Genomic DNA, 20,410 nt, shown 5'->3' on the forward strand with positions numbered 1-20,410 from the left:
TTACCCGCATCGCCAGTCATGTGGCTGGAGGCTCCCGAGTCAGCTAACCATTCAGCGTTGTTTCCATCATCAAGAGATAGAGCAGTCATGGCTTGTTGAGCATCTTCTGCTTGATAACCATGATTGAAACGTTCAAAGCACTTAATAGCGGAATGATATTTTTTTCCGCATATTTGACAAACAACAGCACTTTTGTTTTTCTTATCATCAGATTTGGGAAAGTGGGAATCGTTGATTTGAAACTGATTGTAATTGCGTCCTCTATTATGATTGTAGTTGCGACCGCGACCGCGCCCGCGACCATGACTATGGTTAGGTTGACGTTGATTCACCATAGCCATAAGAGGAGGCGTGGGACTTTTGAGGCGAGTGTCAAAACTTTGAAGGAGTGGAACAACTTCTTCATAGGATGGAGCAGGAGGTCGAATCATGGCAGCGACAAAGGCTTCATATCCATCACCAAGTCCTTGGAGCAGCCAATAAACTCGCGCCCCATCATCAACAGGTTTCCCAATGGCAGCAAGATCATCACAGATTGCTTTGGATTTGTTGATGTATTCATCAACAGAATCATCACCCTTTTTGAGAGACGTAAGCAAATGAGTTAGGTGAAACTCTCTCTCTCTCGACTTGCGAGAGTAGGCATCCATAAGAGAGCTCCAAATGTCCCTTGATGTCTCTTGACCAACAACTCGACCAAGAGCACTTTCAGTCAAGGTACTGATTATCCATCCCTTGACGAGGCGATCTGATTTCTTCCAAGCTGTGAACTGGGGAGTCATATCCATCACCAAGTCCTTGGAGCAGCCAATAAACTCGCGCCCCATCATCAACAGGTTTCCCAATGGCAGCAAGATCATCACAGATTGCTTTGGATTTGTTGATGTATTCATCAACAGAATCATCACCCTTTTTGAGAGACGTAAGCAAATGAGTTAGGTGAAACTCTCTCTCTCTCGACTTGCGAGAGTAGGCATCCATAAGAGAGCTCCAAATGTCCCTTGATGTCTCTTGACCAACAACTCGACCAAGAGCACTTTCAGTCAAGGTACTGATTATCCATCCCTTGACGAGGCGATCTGATTTCTTCCAAGCTGTGAACTGGGGATTAACAGTCCTTTTCTGGCCTAAAGGATCAGCTGCATCAATGACGAATTCAGCAGGAGCAACAACGTCTCCAGTGAGAAAGCCTTGAAGATCTTGGCTTTCAATAAGAGCGAGAATCTGTGTCTTCCATAAAAGAAAGTTCTCTGGTCGCAGCTTAAGAGAAACAAAGTTGGAGACGTTGATAGAATAAGGATAAGGATAAGAAATCTGTACCAGCGTGGAGGAAGATGAAATAGATGCCATCGTTGGCTCTGATACCATATAGAAAAACAGAGTAGGAGCAGAGCAAACACAAAATATAACGTGGTTCAGCTTAAGAAAGCCTACGTCCACGGTGCGAAAACACGCCAAGAGAGTTCCTTTTTTTATTAATTAGTACAGATGGCGTGAAGGGTATATATAGCGTTAAGGATCTACGCTATAAGGCAGTTTTCTACTGCCTTTGTTACAAAAGATTTCTTCCTTGTCCTGCCAAGATTTGGTTTCCTTGTTTTCAGAATCTTCCCTTATCGCTGTGATAGTTGCAACAACATCGTTGCCATCTTTATTGCTAACCAAAAGATTAGGACGTTGGCTGTTATGTAACTGATCTTCTCTATCTGTGATGATCTCCTTTCCATAATTGCTAACAACTATGTCAAGGCCAGCAGTATTGGTCACAACCAAAAAACAATAACGAGGCCACACTATGGCACTGTAGAATAGGACATCCCTCTAATAAGGTTCTGAGAGCTATGCTCCTATATATGAACCGTGAACATGTCTAGATTCCCTCTTTCTACCTGTGAACATGTCTCAGAGGAATGCTTTGATGAGTATCGAAATTGCGCACTCGTTATAGGACTTGCTTTGAAAGCAACTATGTTACCGAGTTTCTTCTTTAAAGAATGAGCAATCGCATGATTATTCGATACCAGCATTAACCACATAAAGATATGCGAATCGGCACTGATAAACCTATTTACGGAGGTTAACCTCCTGAAGAAGATGAAAGCCCTAAGTAGATCATAGTTCCCATGGAACTTTAGACAAGAAGGAAACCGAAATGGACAATAGTTCGAGAAGGTCTGTAATATTACACAAGTAAAAAATTATTTAAAAAGAAACGCATTCTTCTCTTCGTGGACACAAACTTAAAAAGGCGTGGAGACGCAAAAAGCAAGGAATGGATACAACACTCTTTTCTCGTATTGACAACCTTTCATCCCTTCTGGAGGGGCACAAAGATTCAGATCAGGACCAAAAAGGAAGAAGAGCAGGAGGAGGAGAAAGGGGAGACGAAGAAAGAGGGAAGGGGCTGGCGAATGTGGTTGCAACAGTGGCTGTGGTCTCCATCGAGGAGAAGAAGAAGAAGAAGAAGAAGAAGAAGAAGAGGAGAAAGGGGAGACGAAGGAAGAGGGAAGGGGCTGGCGAATCAGAATGTGGTTGCAACAGTGGCTGTGGTCTCCGTCGAAGCCGCCATTAGCCACTAAATAGCTTTGCCTCCATTCAGGCATGATATTCCTCCTCGCCACTTAGGGAAAATTATTGAATACATATAACTGAGAGATTTCATTTTTAAGGTTCCTTGGTGCTGGTTTAAAAGGGAAGGAGGAAATTTTTCGAAATGAATACCCTTGTTCCCACCGGATTATGGCTCGTTGAAATACTGACGTCCCTCCACTGTTCTGGTATTTTGGTCATTTTGAGTTTTCCTGTGATAAACTTTTCCTTTTGGGCCTTATTGTGCATTAATCTATTCCTTTTAGAGGTTGCAGAAATGCTTCTCTACACAATCTTGATGGGCATTCTCTTTGAATGCTGTGTGGTTCTTTTGGAAACTTCCCCACCGACCACTATAATTGGAAACTCAAGATGCCATGAGTCGCCTTGGTAAAATCCAAAAGATCCTAATAAGCTAATATTTTACTACTATAATTGTGGTTGCTCTAAGCATACCAACCTTTATGACAGAAAAAATGTCATAGTTGGAAACTCAAGATGTCATCAATCACCTTGGTAGAATCAGGAGACATCCAATGCAGGGGATCAACCCAAAATTTATAGAACACTACATACAAAAACGAATGAGGTTCCGAAACCATGATGATCTAGAAAACAAAACCACAAGCTGCCATAGCTCGGTACGCAACGTTCATCCACGACCAGAAAACAGAGCAAATCATGCACCTTTGTCAGAGTAGAGTTGCACATAATAATCCCGCTCAATGAGTCATGTAAATAGAAAAAGGGATAGTCAAAGCTCATTTTTATGCTGTCTAAGACTTTGGTGGCCTAATAACACTTACCGAAGCAGCTTTGATGGCCTCTTATTTAATCAAGTACTTAGTCATAAGCAGTTTGCTGTAAACAAGGAAAGAACAAAGTTTCATTACAATCATACATTCATATTTCATCTCTAGTGTTCTCTTGCATTCCATTGAGCCTCAAAGAAGCCGATGAGATGCGCGAACGTGAAGGCCCTGATCAATGTGAAGAGTCAACATGGTTTTGTAAGCCTTGGCGAATCTTATCGCTTCCTCATTAGATCCGTCCAATATATTCAGTTTCAGCCCAAATCCAACTTCGAATATAGAGTCCAGGGAATATTTTGTGAATAGTTCCTGCATTAATTGGACATGGGGAAACGTACATGAAAGCAATCACACGAGACACGTCAAAATACTTGTTCTAAACAAGAACTAAAAGGGAAGAACTCTCACGAGTTATGACCACTGGCACCGTTGATCTAGCTTTTGAACAACTTGTTAAGCTTTCCTGTTTTACATTACCATTAAGATTTTGAAAAACGATAATTCAAGACTGAGCAGCATGGTCGTCTTGGTAAGGAACCAAAAGATGCAGCTCATCTGTTGCATGAATTTTATAAACGACCAACATCTCCCAAAGGATCCAGAATTAGAAAAGTAGCTTGCACCAATACGATTTTTTGATGTTTTCATTTGTTTTTTTGTTAACCAAGAAATAACTTTAGTATTTTTGAGTTTTTCATGAGAACAGAGAAGTTATTAATTGCAGGGAAACCAGGTGGGAAATAGCTTAACTTGTTGCTCTCCCTCGGCGTTTTGACAGGGTAGAGCATGAAGCACAGAGATACGTGCATATGCAATGAGTGTACGCAAGGGATAGACTCCGAATAAGCAATGAGTGTACGCAAGGAATGGACCCCACATGCACTCCACATACACAATGAGTGTACGCAAGGGATGGACTATACTACCAACATGTACATATATTTTCATGCTCAAACATTATATATGCATATGAGTGAGATAACAAACATGTATAAAATAACAAATAAGTATGAGATAATGTTTATGAGATAACAAACGATTTATTAGATAACGAGATAATAAATGGACGGATGTATGAGATAATGTCAAACATAAGTACACGATAATGTTTATGAAATATCAAAAAATTTATGAGATAATAAATTAATGGACGAATGCATGAGATAACCCTAAACATAAGTATGAGATAATGTTTATAAAATAATAAAATATTTATACATATGTATGATATAATAAAATATTTAAGAAAAAAAGAGATAATGTTATAAGCGGGACAAAGAACGAAAACAATTTTTTATTGTTTAAAGGGTATATTTGTCATAATGATATGCATATAAGACGGATAAATTTTACCTTTATCTAATCCTCAAATCTTTTTTTTGCAGTTTTAGTTTTTATTCTTATAAATTTTTTTTTTGTATTAATCATTAATTTTTTTTATCACACTAAAATGACTTGAAATTAAGTACACAAAGGCTCCGCCGAAAAAAGAGTAGAACAACTAGCTGACAGCTCGTTGAACTTAGTAACTTTTACGGCCTTATGATCAGCCCTGTTCCACTAAACCAGGGCTCGTCACCAATTCAGAAGTTTCGGCAATTACTACTCTTTAATTTTGCTTTAAAATGCACATAATGGTGTGTGTACGCTTATGTGGCTGAGATGGGAAAATTGAACGGAAGAAGCACCAACTCATGAAGCAGTACACATACGGTCCAAGCAAAAGACTGGAAATCTTGTGAACAAGATCAATACACTCACGTGTATGTCCATGGACAGATTGGCCTCTGCGTCCTCTGAAATCTTCCGTGCAAGAGCAGCTGCGTTCCTCCGGAAAACGACGCTGCTGAAATCTCTCAGCACCTTGGTGGAGAACTCGTAGCTTGCTACTTTTCTCTGGTGACGCCATCTCTGACCATCCACCGCAAAAATACCATCTCCAAGAAGATCCTTCGTTATCTCCTGATGACGCGCTCCCTGCAAAAGCAATGAATTAAAGCATTTCATGATCCACCACTGGTTGCTCATTGAGTCGTCATCTCGACTCAATAACTTTGCCTCAAAAAGCCAGCAAGTAACAAACAAACACCAAGAACAGAGCAGACGATAGAAGGTTTTCCTTGTTGGTTACCTTGTCATAGTTAGCGAAGTTGGTCTTCAGGATATACTCGATGTTCTGCGGGTCTGTAGTGTAGACTTCGCTCTGGGAGAAGGCGAGGTACCTGACTGTCTTGTTATGGGCAGCAACTTCTGCTTGGTAATCATAGAGCCTATCCAAGCAACTAAGCAAATGGAACATAGTTCCCTTCACAGGTGGGTACTCTTTGCTGCCTAGAGATTTCCCTGTGAAGATTCTCAAGACACAGAGACACGGAAACAACAGCAGAAGGGAAGCTACGGCATAGCCGATGCAGGAATTGATCTCCATCTCTCCCTCCCACTCCCCCACTCTTCCTCCCTGGCCTGTGCTTCTAAATGCAAAATTTCTCGTTTTTCTTATTAAAAATCGGCAACAGGGAAAAAAAGCCAAAAAATGCGTTTTTTTAACATTTTTTCGCGTCCTTTTTATATGATTTGAATACGGTTTTCAGCGGTAATATAAGAAGTTTTAATGTCAATATCAAAACAAAGAAAACATAAACTTTTTTAGACCTTGGAGGAAACGAGTGTAGAGTCCTTAGGAAAAATAAAACGTTTTAAAATTTTCTATTTTCTTTCTTTTTTTTTAAAAAAAAGCTCGCCGTACTATAATTGAAAAAAACCTTCCTATTTAAAACCCAAAACGATACATGTGACCGAAACGATATATGTGACTACGATTTTAAGTACAATTACTTTACTTTGAAAAAAAAATTACACTTTTTCATGAAATCCTCTCAAATGACACGCGGTTCGTTGTTAAAAAAACTTAAGATGACGACAACAAATGTACTTTGAAGAGAAAATAATGTTGAAGAAAGGTAAGCTGAAAAGGAAAAACTCTTTCGTTCTCAATTTACTTTTTAAATCTTTCTTTCGTTCTCGATTTACTTTGGCTCCTAATTTGCCGTAGCAGTAGCAGTCTATTGGAAGTTACTGTCTCAACCTTTACTAAACAAAAGCCAAACTATACATCAAGGAAAATCAGTAAAAAAAAAAAAAAATTACTGATCTTTACAATAACTAGATGCCAGGAATTGAGTGGAAACCGAAACCAATCCGGGTTACAGGAAAAGCCATATGGAGGCAGTGTGGGCACCAGCCTCATAAAAAGTTTTTATTTTCGTATTGGTACTTTAAAAAATTTGCTCATTTATATATAGTGCTGCCCCTTAAGATATGATGGTTTTTTAATTAGTGCTCTCATCCTAAAATGTGTACCTTTCCCATTGCAATAGTCTTGTTTTTTTTTAGGGCAAAGGTCATAAGTTGGCACCTTTGCGGATCTATGCATTGAAACGAACATGGAAACGAAAAAAATTACCAGAAATATTTCTCCAAACTTAATGGTCTTTTTTCTTGTCATAGGCTTTTGCCTTGGAGTGTAACGGTCCATTGTGAAAAGGGTTCCACTTTGTATTGAAGATTTTCGGAAATTTCTCGAATTTATGAGGAAGTTGACTAAACAATTTACTGTTTAGATACCTTGCTTTTTGGGTATAAAAAAACCAGGATATAAAATCCATCAAACTAAGAACTAGAGCTCCATGTAGGTGGTAGGTTGTTACAATAGGCATTAAACTTACCTTCAACACTCAGACCTTAAACGGCCGCTTGCCTTCCGTCGGTGAGGAAGATAAAAAAAAAAAGTTATAAACCGTTGATTTCACAAGATGAGACAAATGTCATAAATAGTGCATTCCATAGCCAAGTGGCTAATGAATTATTGTTGTGGAATCCATCATCTAGGATAACTTTTAATTTCACAAAATGTCCAAAAACTCGTACAATAATGAGTTGTCGGCTGATTTGAATTCATATATATATATATATATATATATATATAAAATTTAATAAGTTCGACCTATTTGAAAGACTGGAGGGTGCGTCACATGGTGGTGTTGGGTGTTGATTGAGGGATGGTCTTGAGCAAGAGGATCATATATTTCCAATTTCAAATTATTTTCTGAACCATATATTTGACAGGAGCAAGGAAAATGACAAAAATACCAACCATAAACAGGAGCTTCCCCTCTGACAATTAAAAAAAACTAAATTCAGGGTTTTTTTATATAAAATGTAGAAAACGTGTTCCCATGAGCAATCATGGCTCATTCTAAAAATGTAAGTTGCTATCTCTTACCAACTGATCGATCATCATGTCAAATTGAAGTCATTTAAACAAATGCCCTCTGATGATTGATTTTGTTCTGATAATAAGAATTTTTTGGGGTTCGTGTGGGCAATTGTCCACACATGCCTTCCCTTGTGAGAAGAATAGATCTTCCAAGTTTCAGACCATGAATTCAATGTCGAACGTGGGTGCTTTCATAGTAGGAGGCTATGAATTCAATATCTAAGTGCATTTATCGGCAAGGGAAAAGAGAAAAAGGAGAAATTTTCTATTTCATTTAAAGAATGCACACCTTTATAAGTTGTGCTTGTAAACAAACCATGCTGCCATCTGTGTAATGGTGAAGCGAGAATTTTTTTAGCTAAGTGACACTTGAAGGCACTGCATATCGCTGGACCCATGTTCATACTTCTGTTAACGATGAAAAACAGTGTATGAAACAGCCCAAGCTTGGCACAAATTTTCAGGAGCTGGTCATTGAATTATTTCTGGTTTTTAAATGCTTTTTTTAATGCCCTTTTTATGTAAAAGTTCCTACTGATCAATATATAGGCATTAAGGACATATATTTGTAACAATGATATTTAACATAGACACGCGAAGCCCACATGCAAACACGTAAATGCGTTAGAGTTGTTAATGCACACATATTTTTAACGAATTTTATATGTTGGGCCGAGTTTAAACTGAGTGCCCTTGGTCGCTTGGTTTTGGTAGTGTCCAAATGCATTATTGAGACAATTTGTCTTCATAGCATAATGGTGTCAACACATGCTCCAGTAAGTGCTAATGATTTTCTCAATTCATAATTTGATCATTTGTTTTAAATAAAAAAAAAGGTGGGATACAGTGATACCGTACCTTAAGATGTTGTTTGCCACCAATAACAAATTATTATTTTCTAGTGGCACTGCTTCAAAAATTCGAGCAGATTTATAAGACCCTACAACATAGTGTTTCATAAATCTACTTCAAATATTGAGGTTGAATCATCAAACAGGAACAATTTGTGATGTTAAACAGCCCCTAAATGGAGTGTCACGCCCCCACGTATCCTTATGACTGAAATTAAGTGAGATAATGTAACACTATCTTGTTAACTTGGCTCATTCAACTATAAGAACAATGGGGGCTTACAAGAGGACAATTGATCAAACTCCTAAGCCAGCATGAGTGCATCTGACCCATTAACATCTCGAGCTGCAAAGGATTTGATTTTGGTTTTGGAATGTTTAACTATTACTAAATTTGTTTGATTAAATAATTTTATACAATCGGATTTGAATTCAAACCCAAGATTCAGACCCCACCTTTAAAGTGAAATAGGATCTAACTACCATAAGATCTAATCAAATCAGATCTTAATTAGTATATTCCAGTCAAGTATACTTTTTTATTATAAAGCTCCGCATGAAAATGCCATTCTAACCAAAATTGGATGTGAATTTCTTCACTGGATCTGTCAAAACATTTCAAGTCAAAGTGCACAATTGGACATGCCTGATGCGTTTACATTTCTATTTAGGTCGTGTTTACGTTGTTTGGCAACGGTAACATGAAACAATAATAATGTGCTACTTATGCTAAACGGCCCCTCTAGAAGCTTTCTCTGGAAAGAATGTAACAAATTACTGCGGTATGTGGGAGTAAAACGAAAGACAGGATTAGATCAAACGTAACTCTAGTTGCAGATGATTCTCTCTCTCTTTCTCTCTCTCTCTCTCTCCGGTGTTGTAGCCATGAATTTTTTAATACACCGGAGCATCCATGACTGCTAAACGGAGCTGGCAAAGAAGTACACCGGAAGTCCACCGGAACGAGATCTACACCGCCGACCCTGCGGTAGTCGAGCACATACTCGTGACCAACTTCCTGAACCACCGCAAAGTACTGCATCTGCACTACTCTGGTGGAGAATGAGGCAACCCATGAAAAGTGTCCGTGGAAGAAAATTCATGATAGATTAAATCCGAGGGCATTAATCCACCCTACGTCCAAAGGTGGCATGTGACCTCGCACCATAGGACATGGCGAGCACACACTAGCCATGTCATCTACAGGGATAGAGGCAGGTGTGGGCACTCTGTGGCTAATTGACCTATAAAAATTCTTATTTTCATATTCGATATTTCAGGAAAATTGTTCATTTACCTGTTGGTGCCTTTAAAGATTTAAAATTTTATCAAAACTTTTCTAGCTTTAAAGATTTAATATGTTTACTTTTATATTGTTGCTTTGAAATATTGGATCATTTGTATATGTGCCCCTAAAATGATTGAAGCTTCTTAATTAGTGCCCTTTCAACCAAAATTTTTTGCTCTGCTAGTGGCCCTAAGATTCCATTCTATTTGAATTTTGGAAATGTTTTTGTACCAAAGTAGACCATTTTACGAATAAAATGAATGAGACCTCACATTATTGAAAGCGGATTTTATTTGGTGAACAAGTCATTTTTATGGCAAAGTTTTCAATCACATCTCCATCTTTTTCTTTTCTTTTCTTTTTTTTACTTTCAAATTATCACTTGATTTTTTAATTACTTATGGTTGAAGCAAGCACGCATTTAAGGCGGGGCAATTCATTCATTGGTGCAAGCAATGCACCTTAAGACTAGTTTGGCTGCATGGCCACTCTTGATGATCACATGCATCTCTTTCACGTGACAATCACATGGTGTCTCTAACTGCCTCTTAACTATCTTTATAACATTTACCATCTTCCATTTCTTTTTGTTGAGGCCTGAATATGTTTTGCTTTAAATTACATTAACACCTTTGAAGAAGAAAGACAAAGGCCCTCTTATGAGGACAAAGTGGGAAAAAAATTTTGTTTGGCTGAAGCAAGTTGCCTGCATGTCTAGTTGTTCGAACATGGTTATATACGTCATATTTGTGCATGAAATTTTCATGTGCCAGTATGATTATAATGAAAATACCCTCAATTCACACATAAAAAGAAACTTTTTTGTGAGGACAAAAATGAAAATAAAAAGTAAAAAAGATTAAAAAGAGCATTCTTTTTTAAAAAATTACCAAAATGTCTCCTTATTTTTATTGCGTATATGGGTTGTGTGCACCTAACAACACGCCACTCAATCTGTGACTTGTTGACCTCCCAACACTTACCACATACTGTTTGTTTAGGGCAAACATTGTCTAATGTTGAAAGGATGAAAGTAGGTAAGACCGGGACACTTTGTCTATTAGACATGTCCTTTCTTTGAGATGTATTTTTTCTTCTTCTATTTTGTCTTTAGCGGGAGCTTTTCCTTTGTTTTGTTATAGGAAGAGACAATACTTATTTTGGTAAGCATATTATATTTTGTACAGTACTGCATGCCTTAGAAGTTAGAAATACACTCGTTATCTAGAGTCAACCTGCCATCTAACTAAGATGGTCCAATTAAAGCAGATGGATGGTCAAGAGAAAAACAAAGAGAAAACAATAGAAACTAATATTAAATGATAAAAATGTCTATAACGATAAAAATGTCTATAACTTTTTTTTTCCTTATTTTCTTTTAACTGTCTATCATGTTGGATCAGACGATGTTGATTAGATTGCTGGTTGACTCTAAAAAACTAGAATCGCCATTCAACTTTTTTCATATTAGTTTACACTTTTTTTTTCCTTGTTTTTTTTTTTGAACCATCTATTTGTATTAAATGAACAACGTCAGTTAAATGACTGGATGACTGTAGATAACTAGAGTGTCGTTCACTCAATTCTTCAAACAAGTTTTAAACATCCAATAAAGTGAAGAAAGTCTGTCATTTTCTCGGCTCGATTTGGAGGAGTAGATCATGTCGGGAAAGAGAGTAGTGCCATTGACTGCTTTCTTAGGGCGGGTACGAACAGATGCTGTTGAAGGATCTGTTGGGAGAGGGGATCGTGGCGGTTGACGGTAACAAGTGGGAGCATCAGAGGAAGCTCTCGACTCCAACTTTGTGTTTATTTGCAGTTGGCTGATTTCAATTGTCCATATTAATTGATGTTAATTAGCTGAATCAAGGTTTCTAGAGTGCTTGAGTGCCATCAAAACTCGATTTGAAGATAATGCAGTTTTGACAAAACCAGGTTTTATGTAAAAAGGTGAAAAGTCCGTCCGTCCTTAGGTTATTCAGAAGCCAGGTTTTCTAAGTGCGGATAAACAAAAAAAAAAGAAGTTTTAAAGCTCATTAAAAACGTGGTTTTCATAAAACCAAGTTTTTACAAATCAGATTTTGGAGGCAAAGTATTTTTTGAGTGTTTGGTTGACTTCAAAATGTGTTTTGTGCAAACTCAATTTCGACAAAAAACTAGTTTTCCAAAAATGAGTAAAAAGCTCTACTCCCCTAGTTTATTCACAAAAAAACTTAGATTTGAGTGTGCCACTCACATACACAAACTAGGTTTCCAAAACTCATTAAAAAACTTTGGCTTTCCGACAATTGAGGTAAATGAAGGTGCCATCCAAATGCCGCCTTATACTTGATAAATGATCACGGTATGGGGTCTTGATCCAAGGGATTAAATTAAGCCAATACATAGACAGGGAGAGATACAGAGAAGGAGCCATAACCCTCATGGGAGACACATTCTGTTGCAGACCATTTATTAAGTTCAAATCACATATCTTTTGGTTTAGTTGTCGTTTAAGATCAATTGTCATGCTATGATATATTTTTCTTCTGGACTGTAACAATGGCAAATATGATACTCAAGTTGAAGGATATACCATAGGTTCAGCCACATTAGATTCAATCTTCAATGTTGGGTTTGGAGTTGAGCTCAACGCTTTTGAAGGGTCATCCACCGAGGAGTTGAAACGCTTCGCCAAGGCCTTGGACGACTTGAACGAGACAATCTCGAGACAGTTCGTGGACAATCTCCGGAGGGTTAAGAGGCTGCTGAAGGCAGGCGCCGACGCAAAGCTTAAGAATGATGTTCAGATCGTTGATGATTTGATCTGCAGGCTGATTAACTGCAAGAGAGATCAAATGGCATCCCAACGCCTTTCCGATTCATGCTGTTTGCTCGTTTCTTTCTTTGTATGTCATAAATGTTGGTTTTGCTTAACCTTGGTTTTGGATGAAACGTGAGTGGCAGGGAACCCCACCTCCCGAAAGAGAGGCCCAAGTCCTTGCCCCTTCCAGTTATCCTTCGGGTTCAGAACTGCATCTAAGTCTAGTAAATTTGTGGTTATTCTCTTCAACTTACTTTAAAGTAATGTTGATAAGAATCGAATTGACGACTGGTTTCTCATCGGGTCACCAGACTGATCAGCTACGCTACACCCTTAGATCAATTAACTCAGTTTATATGCAAAATTCAAGAAATATACTGTTTATCAATGTAAACTTTCAATTATGCATCAACCCTTTGGTTTAGTTCATGTGCTCCCAAATACTTGTTTGGGCGTCTATACGTGCATCAAACATTTCAGCTAATCAAGAAAATGGTTCCCGTTCAGTGTTACCTACAATTTCTTAGTTACTATTAAAAGATTTTTTTTTGTCAAATTCATCCCCGGAGGATAGCAATGTTAATGTGTTTCCAGTGTATTTACACACATGCTGTTAAAACCGTATATAGTGGTTGATCATATCTTACATATGGACAGAAAAATTAATATCATGTCATTTAGACGTAGAAGCATGAATTTCCATAGTCGCAAAAAAATGTTTTCGCGTTTTTATTGACAATGTTTTTCTTGGGAATAATATGACAAATTAAAAAAATGGGAAAAATACGATCAGTTTTTGAAAAATTTAGAAAAATCCTAAAAATGAGGGAAATGTAAGACAAGTGAGAAATTAATAGCACATACATCAAAAAATAAGTAGATAAGTGATAAATAAAAATTAGAAAAAGAAAACAAGTTGCTTGGCATTAAAAAACATGAAAAATACCTAAAAAGAAGTAAAAAGAAAAAAAAAAAACGAAACGTTTTTCATTTTGACATGTTTTTTTTCCAAAAAACGGTCCCTTTAAAGTTTCAAATGGCCGACATATTTCTCGCATTTTATACACGATTTTATCGAAAAAAACACCTTTTTGTGACTACAGTTCCTACTGATAAATGCTTACACAGACACAAAGTAAATTTTCTTCTGCTGCTATAGCACTGCGCCTGATTTCTGCATGCTTCCGTCACAAAAATCAGTTGCAGGAAAAGGAAGAAGACAGGTTTCTACTGTTGACTGATAAGGACCCTCAAAATGTTACCGACAGATATTTAAGAGACATAATTCTGAACTTCATCATAACAGGCAAGGACACAACTGCGGGAACGCTTTCTTGGTTCTTTTACATGATGTGCAGGCACACACCCATATCCAGATAAACGTCGGGAAAGACATAGAAGATGCCACCGCTGCCATCAGAAAGCACCAAGAGCAGCCCATGGCGGATTTTGCAGACAGCCTGAGCGACAGAGTCATGCAACTCTTGCAGAGACGCTTCGACTGTATCCTGCGTTCCCTATGCTACTGATTGACTTGGTCCATCTACTCAATGTCAATGTGCTAATGCTTATATGGCGTTTTTTCAACTCGATGGATTACCAGTAATATCCGCATTGGATTTAGTGCGAAAACATATTATCTTCATGATTTTTCATTTCTTCCTCAAAACGCAGAGATTCCTCAGTTAGAAAAGTTAGGATCGGACGCACACCTCTTTCATGTATTTATTAATGTGTTCACTAGTCATGCTTTCATCATCTTCCTTCTCAGTCCGACTAAGGGGTGCCAACTGAAAGAATCATAGGGTTGAAAGACTAGATATTGCTTCCTGAATCCTTGAATATGAAATCATTGGGCTATTGCTTGAAGGAGCAAAGCATAGCTGCTGGTTGGGGCAAAAGACGGTGCGTTCCAGTTTTGATTGCCGTGGGTGCTACTCCCTTAGGCTATTAAGGGTAAGGTGTCCTCAGTCGAGCTGAAGGTGATCCACTACCCACATAGGCTCACCTGGAAATCATTGGGTGGCTACAAAGTGGATTTTTCCAGCCTGAAACTGCCATCAAGTTCACACCATTTCAGGTGATCACCAAGAATCATAGCATCTTAGTTACTACTGAAACTTCTTGATCTAGGAGAGGTGGGAGACAATACCAAATTAACTAGCGAGAGGGTGTTGGATTAAATAAAACATTCAATATATATATATATATATATATCTATATCTATATATATATATATATATATATATATATATATATATATATATATATATATAATCATGAGTACCAAAGCGTTGGACATAGTCAGGATGTAGTCCAAGATTGAAATAGGATCCATATCTGGATAGACCGGCAATTCAGAGTCAGGATGAGATTCTTGGATTAGATAGTTACATATATGGATGGATCTAGATAATGTTATAGCAAAGTCCAGTTCCAGTACTTATAATTCACTTGCAGACCTCTATACGGATTGGTTCACTAGATGTGAGGAGGATTCAAGTGTATTCCGGCTTCATTGACCAATAGGTCAATTGATTTCCTCAAGTGGAACGCAGTTGGACGTGATCATGCATTAATTATGGCTAATGTTAAAAAAAAAAAGTGGAGTGGTGAGAATTCCACGTTGTGGCCGTGGAGACCTGGGATCGAATCCCAGCGGCCACATTTCCTTGATCTTTTACTCCTGTGCCTTCAGACCCACTTGACAAAAAAATTTAGTAGATCTTTCCATCCGTTAATACCCAAAAATCATAGACAGCTTTCAAGTTGGAGTAGTTCGCTTCAACTTTTTTTAATCATTTTCTTGAAATAAAAAGCCATAGTAAGTTCATGCATCTTTTTTCTTTTTAACTTCAGGACGGGCCACGGCTGTGTTTGGGAAAGGAGCTCGCTTGCCGGCAGATGATGATATTTGCTGCTGTTCTTCTGCATTTTTTCATCTTCAAACTGGCTGACGAGAACAGGGAAAATTCAGCCCGATGCGCACTCTGCAGATGGAAAATTGGCTCCATTTAGTGGCTTCTTCGAGGAATACTTGAAAAGAACCCCACCAACTTTACCCATTTCCCCGTCATATGATTCGCCAGAAAAAAAAAGAAAAGAAAAAGAAAGAATATCCATTCTTGTTTCGTTTTACTTCCACATTTTTCGGTCTCAAACTTGTTTCCTCATCTTTCGTAGGTTAAAATTCAAATAGGAGCACAACCATTTGAAGGTAAATCGTTTGAAAAGGAAAACCTTGAATTTTGTTGGTTATTAGCTAACCGTGGTTGGGAAGGCTAGTCGATACATACAGGTAAGCAAATCAATAGACATGCAATAAATGAACAGAGATTTTAAATTTTTTTAACTGTTTCGTAAGTGAATTTGTTAGAAAAACTTGACATGTCCTCGTGGTAAACGCTTCTTAAATCATTAAAGTACGGGGGTTGGATTATCGATGGAAAACAAGTGCTGGATATATCTTTCTTTTTTTTGGAAGGAAATGGCATGTCATACTTAAAAGCATGAGTTTCACACTAATGTCCCGTAGAAAATCAATGTTGGATTTATCTTTCTTTTATTTGGAGCAAAGGAGAGATACCTTGAAGAAGCTGATGTTCTTTCTTTCTATTTCCAGTGTCCAAGGCTGGAGACCCTGTGTGAAGAGTGGGACACTTGTCAACTAAGTGCCATGTCTACCTTTTGTTGGTAGTCCAAGGCAGTAGCACCCACTAAAATCGAACTAAGACCGGCACTTCATTGTTCCCTAAACCCCACCAGCTCTATTATACTTGTCAGGACAAAAATAAGCATTTACTATTTATTTCCCAACCGTCCTGCTGGAGGATAGGCCTCTATGAGTTTTACACATAAATGTCTTACTCATAAGGACTCCATTGGGCTGTCGAAAGTAATTAATTAGAAGAGGAGGCGGTGCGGAGAGAGAGAGAGAGCGTGAGATAGAATAGGTGATTTGGGGCTCGCTAGGGTTTTACAGAGGGGCGAGGGCCCTGCCCCCCTCCCCTGTCTGAGCAAAGGGTGAACGAGAAGGGAGATACAGGTTTCAAATTGTTGGGGATGGAGGCAGCAGACGATGAGCATGACATTGACGAGCTGGTTAAGACATTCTCTCAGGTTGTGGATGGGCACTGTGGTGGTTTTCCCTCTTTGGCAGAAGCATCACTAATGGTGAAGAGAAAAGGGCATGCCAGCCATGAAGAGAGTGACAATGATAAGCCGAGGAACCTCCAATGCCATAATGGGGCCAGTAATGTCGATCAAGTGAAAGAAACCTTCAAACAGACAGCTCAAGCTATGTCGAAAACATAGACATCTGTTGTCAATAGAGAAAGCCAAAAAGAGGTATGCAACATCCCTTCTCTAGAAATAAAAGACATGGATGGCAAAAAGACATTGTTCATTTCTAATGCAGCCTACAAGGCTATGACTCGCCCCTTTGACTTCGCTGTCGTTGCCACTGTGGCTGAAGGGTTAGGAAGGGGTCGACTTGACTACCCCTTCATATTCGAGACGCTCAAGCGTCAATGGACGCATCTTCCCTCAGTGAAGTTCACCACAGTCAGAAAAGGGAACTTCCTCATCAGAACCCAAACTGAACAAGAACTTTTGGAAATCTTGAGGCCTGGCACCTGGAAAGTTGGAGGTCGTTTTCTCACGGCAAACAGATGGTTTCTAGGAATGGAGATGCGAGTAGCAGCATCTTCCAAGGTACGCATATGGATTAGGTTGCCGAACCTACCTCTGTTCATGTGGAACGAGAGGACCCTTGCTGACATTGCTATGATGATGGATGCGCGACTAGTAGGGATGGATCACTATACTAAACGCATGGATAAACACAACTTTGCACGTATCCTGGTGGAAGTTCCACTAGGGTTCGTTCCAACATCAGAAATCCCCCTCGCGTTTGAAGATGGGAAGAGGGTATTGCAGACCGTGGAATACGAGGAAAGGGTTAAGTTTTGCTCCATGTGTGGCTCAACCACCCACAATACGACTGCTTGTGTTTTCAGAAAGGAGGGAAACACCCAACATGATGGTGAAAAAGAAGGGTGGTCCACAGTAAAAGTGGTCAAAAGGCAAGGAAAAAGGTACCAAACGAACATGCCCAACAACAAAGCCAATGAAAACAAATTCAACATCCTCGAATCAGAGGATCCAGAAGCACCATCTAATGCATCTCCTGTGGGACCGCAGACTACACCCCCTGCAACTCTTGAGACAACACAGGCTCATCAACAGGCTCTGGCTGAAAATCACTGCAGCTCCCACCCCGCATCGAGAGAGTGTCCAGAGGAGGTAAATTCTCACATTGGGGCCCAAGGTGATAGTGGAAAAAACCAGACAATACCAAACATTCAGGGCACGATTGCCACCCCACCAGCCTCTGCATTCAATGCCCAAGCTGATCTAGAGATGCCTCAAAAAGTCATATTTTCTTTTGCTGCAGAGACCAAAAAGTCAAAGAAAAGGAGGTATGGAGAACTCAAAACAATGTGGATGGCTTTGTTTCTAAAAAGAGAGTTCAAGAAGAGTAGCAGGATGAGGGCAGCATGGCAATAGATGTGCAAATGCTTAAGGCCGTTAACGCCGCCCCACCTGAGGCGATGCCCAAACTTGTGGTCATTGACACAGAACAGGACATGGCGATTGACCCTGGAGGAGGTGCACCCAAGCGGGATGGTCTGACTAACAGCGATGGACGTCAACATGGTGAAGGAATGGGCAAGGAAACCTTGCCTGTGGGGGCAGTAGAAACCCAACCATCATGAAAGTGTGTAGCTGGAACATAAGGGGACTGGCAGGTAGGGCGTCTAATCGGGAACTTCGATCCACCCTCGCCAGGTTTAACTCTGAAATTTTCTTCATTATAGATCCTAAATGATCTCTTGTAGGTGTTAGGAAACTGCAACGTATGCTTCCTATGTATAGTATTGTTTCTAATTTATCTCATGACGATGACTGGGCTCGGATTTTAGTTATTTGGAATCATGATGCAATTGATCTGGTTCACGTCTCTTTGTCTCCTACATGGATATCATGCAATTTCAAGGACAAGAACATTTGACTACATTTTTCTGCAATTGGTGTTTATCTAAATACTGATTTTAGGCGTAAAAAGTGGCAATTACTTGACCTGCAGCAAATTATCATGTCCTCTAAGGAGCCTCTCGTCTGTCTTGGAGATTTCAATGGTGTAAGTGGTGTTGTTGAGAAATCAGGCAACCCTCCTGCTCAGTTGGTTTGTATGGCCTTTGCAAATTTTATCAATAGCTGCAACTTAACAGAAATTTCTAACCCAGACATCAAGTATACTTGGACTAACAACCGTATGGGTCTTGCCAATGTTGTGAGCAAGATTGATCACAGTTTTGTCACGCCTTCTTGGATCGACCTCATATTTAACTGCAATGACCTCATGATTCTCCCTCGCACTTGCTCTGACCACAATCCGATTATTCTCAATGCTTATTATCACAGAATTGGGGCTAGTGGCAGACCTTGCTTTAGATTCTATAACTTTTTGATGAAAGAAATAGAATGTCAGAACATCATTAAGAACTGCTGGTGTAAGTTTGATCAGGGCTGTCCACTTATCAGGATTTTAAAGGAACTTGAGTTAGTCCAAACCATGGTGTCTTCTTGGGCTAAGAGGTTTGGGAGAGGCTTTGAGAATAAGATTAATGATCTCAAAAATGACATGTTGCGGGTGCAAATTGAGGTGGAGAATGGCAATTTGAATGCCATACAGAAGGAATTTGAGTGCAGAGAGCAACTGAGCCATATTCTTCTATTGGAAGAGATCTATTGGAGACAAAAGAGCAGAATTAAATGGCTCAAAGATGGTGATGCCAATACCAACTTTTTCCACGAGTCAGTCAAAAGCAAAAGACGCAGAAATAAAATTAATGCAATCACAGTGGATGGACAAAAATTTGAAGAGGAGAAAGACATCCGCAAAGCCTTTCATGATCACCTAAGTCACCTGCTGAGTAGAGGCAATGAAACAGGGCATTTGTCTTGCAAGATGCGCGAAAGGAAAACAGTCACAGCAGAAGGAAATGTCAGCTTATTAGACCCTATCTCTGAAGAGGAAATCATTTGGGCGATTAAGGGTGCAGACCCTGACTCTGCGCCTGGCCCTGATGGTTTCCCAAACAAGTTCTACATTCAAAACTGGGATATTGTTAAAGAAGACTTTCAATCCTATATTAGGGATTTTTTGCTCACGGTAGGCTGGTGCATAAGGTCAACCGTATACATATCATTGTCATTCCCAAGACTCCGGGTAATCATAATATTGAGAATTTTAGGCTCATCTCGCTTTGCAATAGCACCACCAAATTCTTGAGTCGTATCATGGTAGGGAGAATGAGACCTATATTATGTCGTATTATTGATGCTAATCAAAATGCCTTCTTAGCAGGGAGATGCATCCAAGACAGTATTCTGTTAGGTCAGGAACTAATCCACTCTATGGAAGCTAGGAAGAGCAAGTCACTTTGTTTGAAAATTGACTTCAGCAAAGCCTACGACAGAGTGTCTTGGGAGTTCTTGGAAAATGCCATGCAAGTGTTGGGGTTTGACCTCATGTGGATACAAAAAGTAATGATTTGGTTAGAACAGTTAGTATGACAGTAGTCCTGAATGGCAAGGAAGGAAATTGGTTTTATCCTCAAATGGGTTTAAGACAGGGTGACCCCTTGTCTCCATACCTTTTCCTCATTGTTGCTGAGATGTTCACGAGAAGCCTGAAGCATGTCATTAACAATAAGCAAGTTAAAC

General features: G+C 39.2%; 1 protein-coding gene across 1 annotated transcript; it reads right to left on the minus strand.

The window, feature by feature from the left end:
* Positions 1-3,313: 3,313 nt before the first annotated feature.
* Positions 3,314-5,859, minus strand: LOC116263339 (cytochrome P450 704C1-like). The gene is made up of 3 exons (XM_031643031.1): positions 5,533-5,859; positions 5,163-5,378; positions 3,314-3,710 (listed from the first exon to the last, which is right to left on the minus strand). The coding sequence occupies exons 1-3, from the start codon at positions 5,827-5,829 to the stop codon at positions 3,534-3,536; spliced, it is 690 nt and encodes a 229-aa protein (XP_031498891.1). The 5' UTR covers positions 5,830-5,859; the 3' UTR covers positions 3,314-3,533.
* Between the last annotated feature and the right edge of the window lie 14,551 nt (positions 5,860-20,410).

The sequence above is a fragment of the Nymphaea colorata genome, chromosome 10, assembly GCF_008831285.2.
Source record: "Nymphaea colorata isolate Beijing-Zhang1983 chromosome 10, ASM883128v2, whole genome shotgun sequence".
NCBI classification, from domain to species: Eukaryota; Viridiplantae; Streptophyta; class Magnoliopsida; order Nymphaeales; family Nymphaeaceae; genus Nymphaea; species Nymphaea colorata.

Excerpts from the sequence above, each read along its gene's own strand:
- LOC116263339 (XM_031643031.1), bottom strand. The coding sequence starts at position 5,829 with ATGGAGATCAATTCCTGCATCGGCTATGCCGTAGCTTCCCTTCTGCTG. Across the intron at positions 5,379-5,532 it reads ACTTCGCTAACTATGACAAG|GGAGCGCGTCATCAGGAGAT; the intron begins GTAACCAACAAG and ends TTGCTTTTGCAG. Across the intron at positions 3,711-5,162 it reads ATCTGTCCATGGACATACAC|GAACTATTCACAAAATATTC; the intron begins GTGAGTGTATTG and ends CAATTAATGCAG.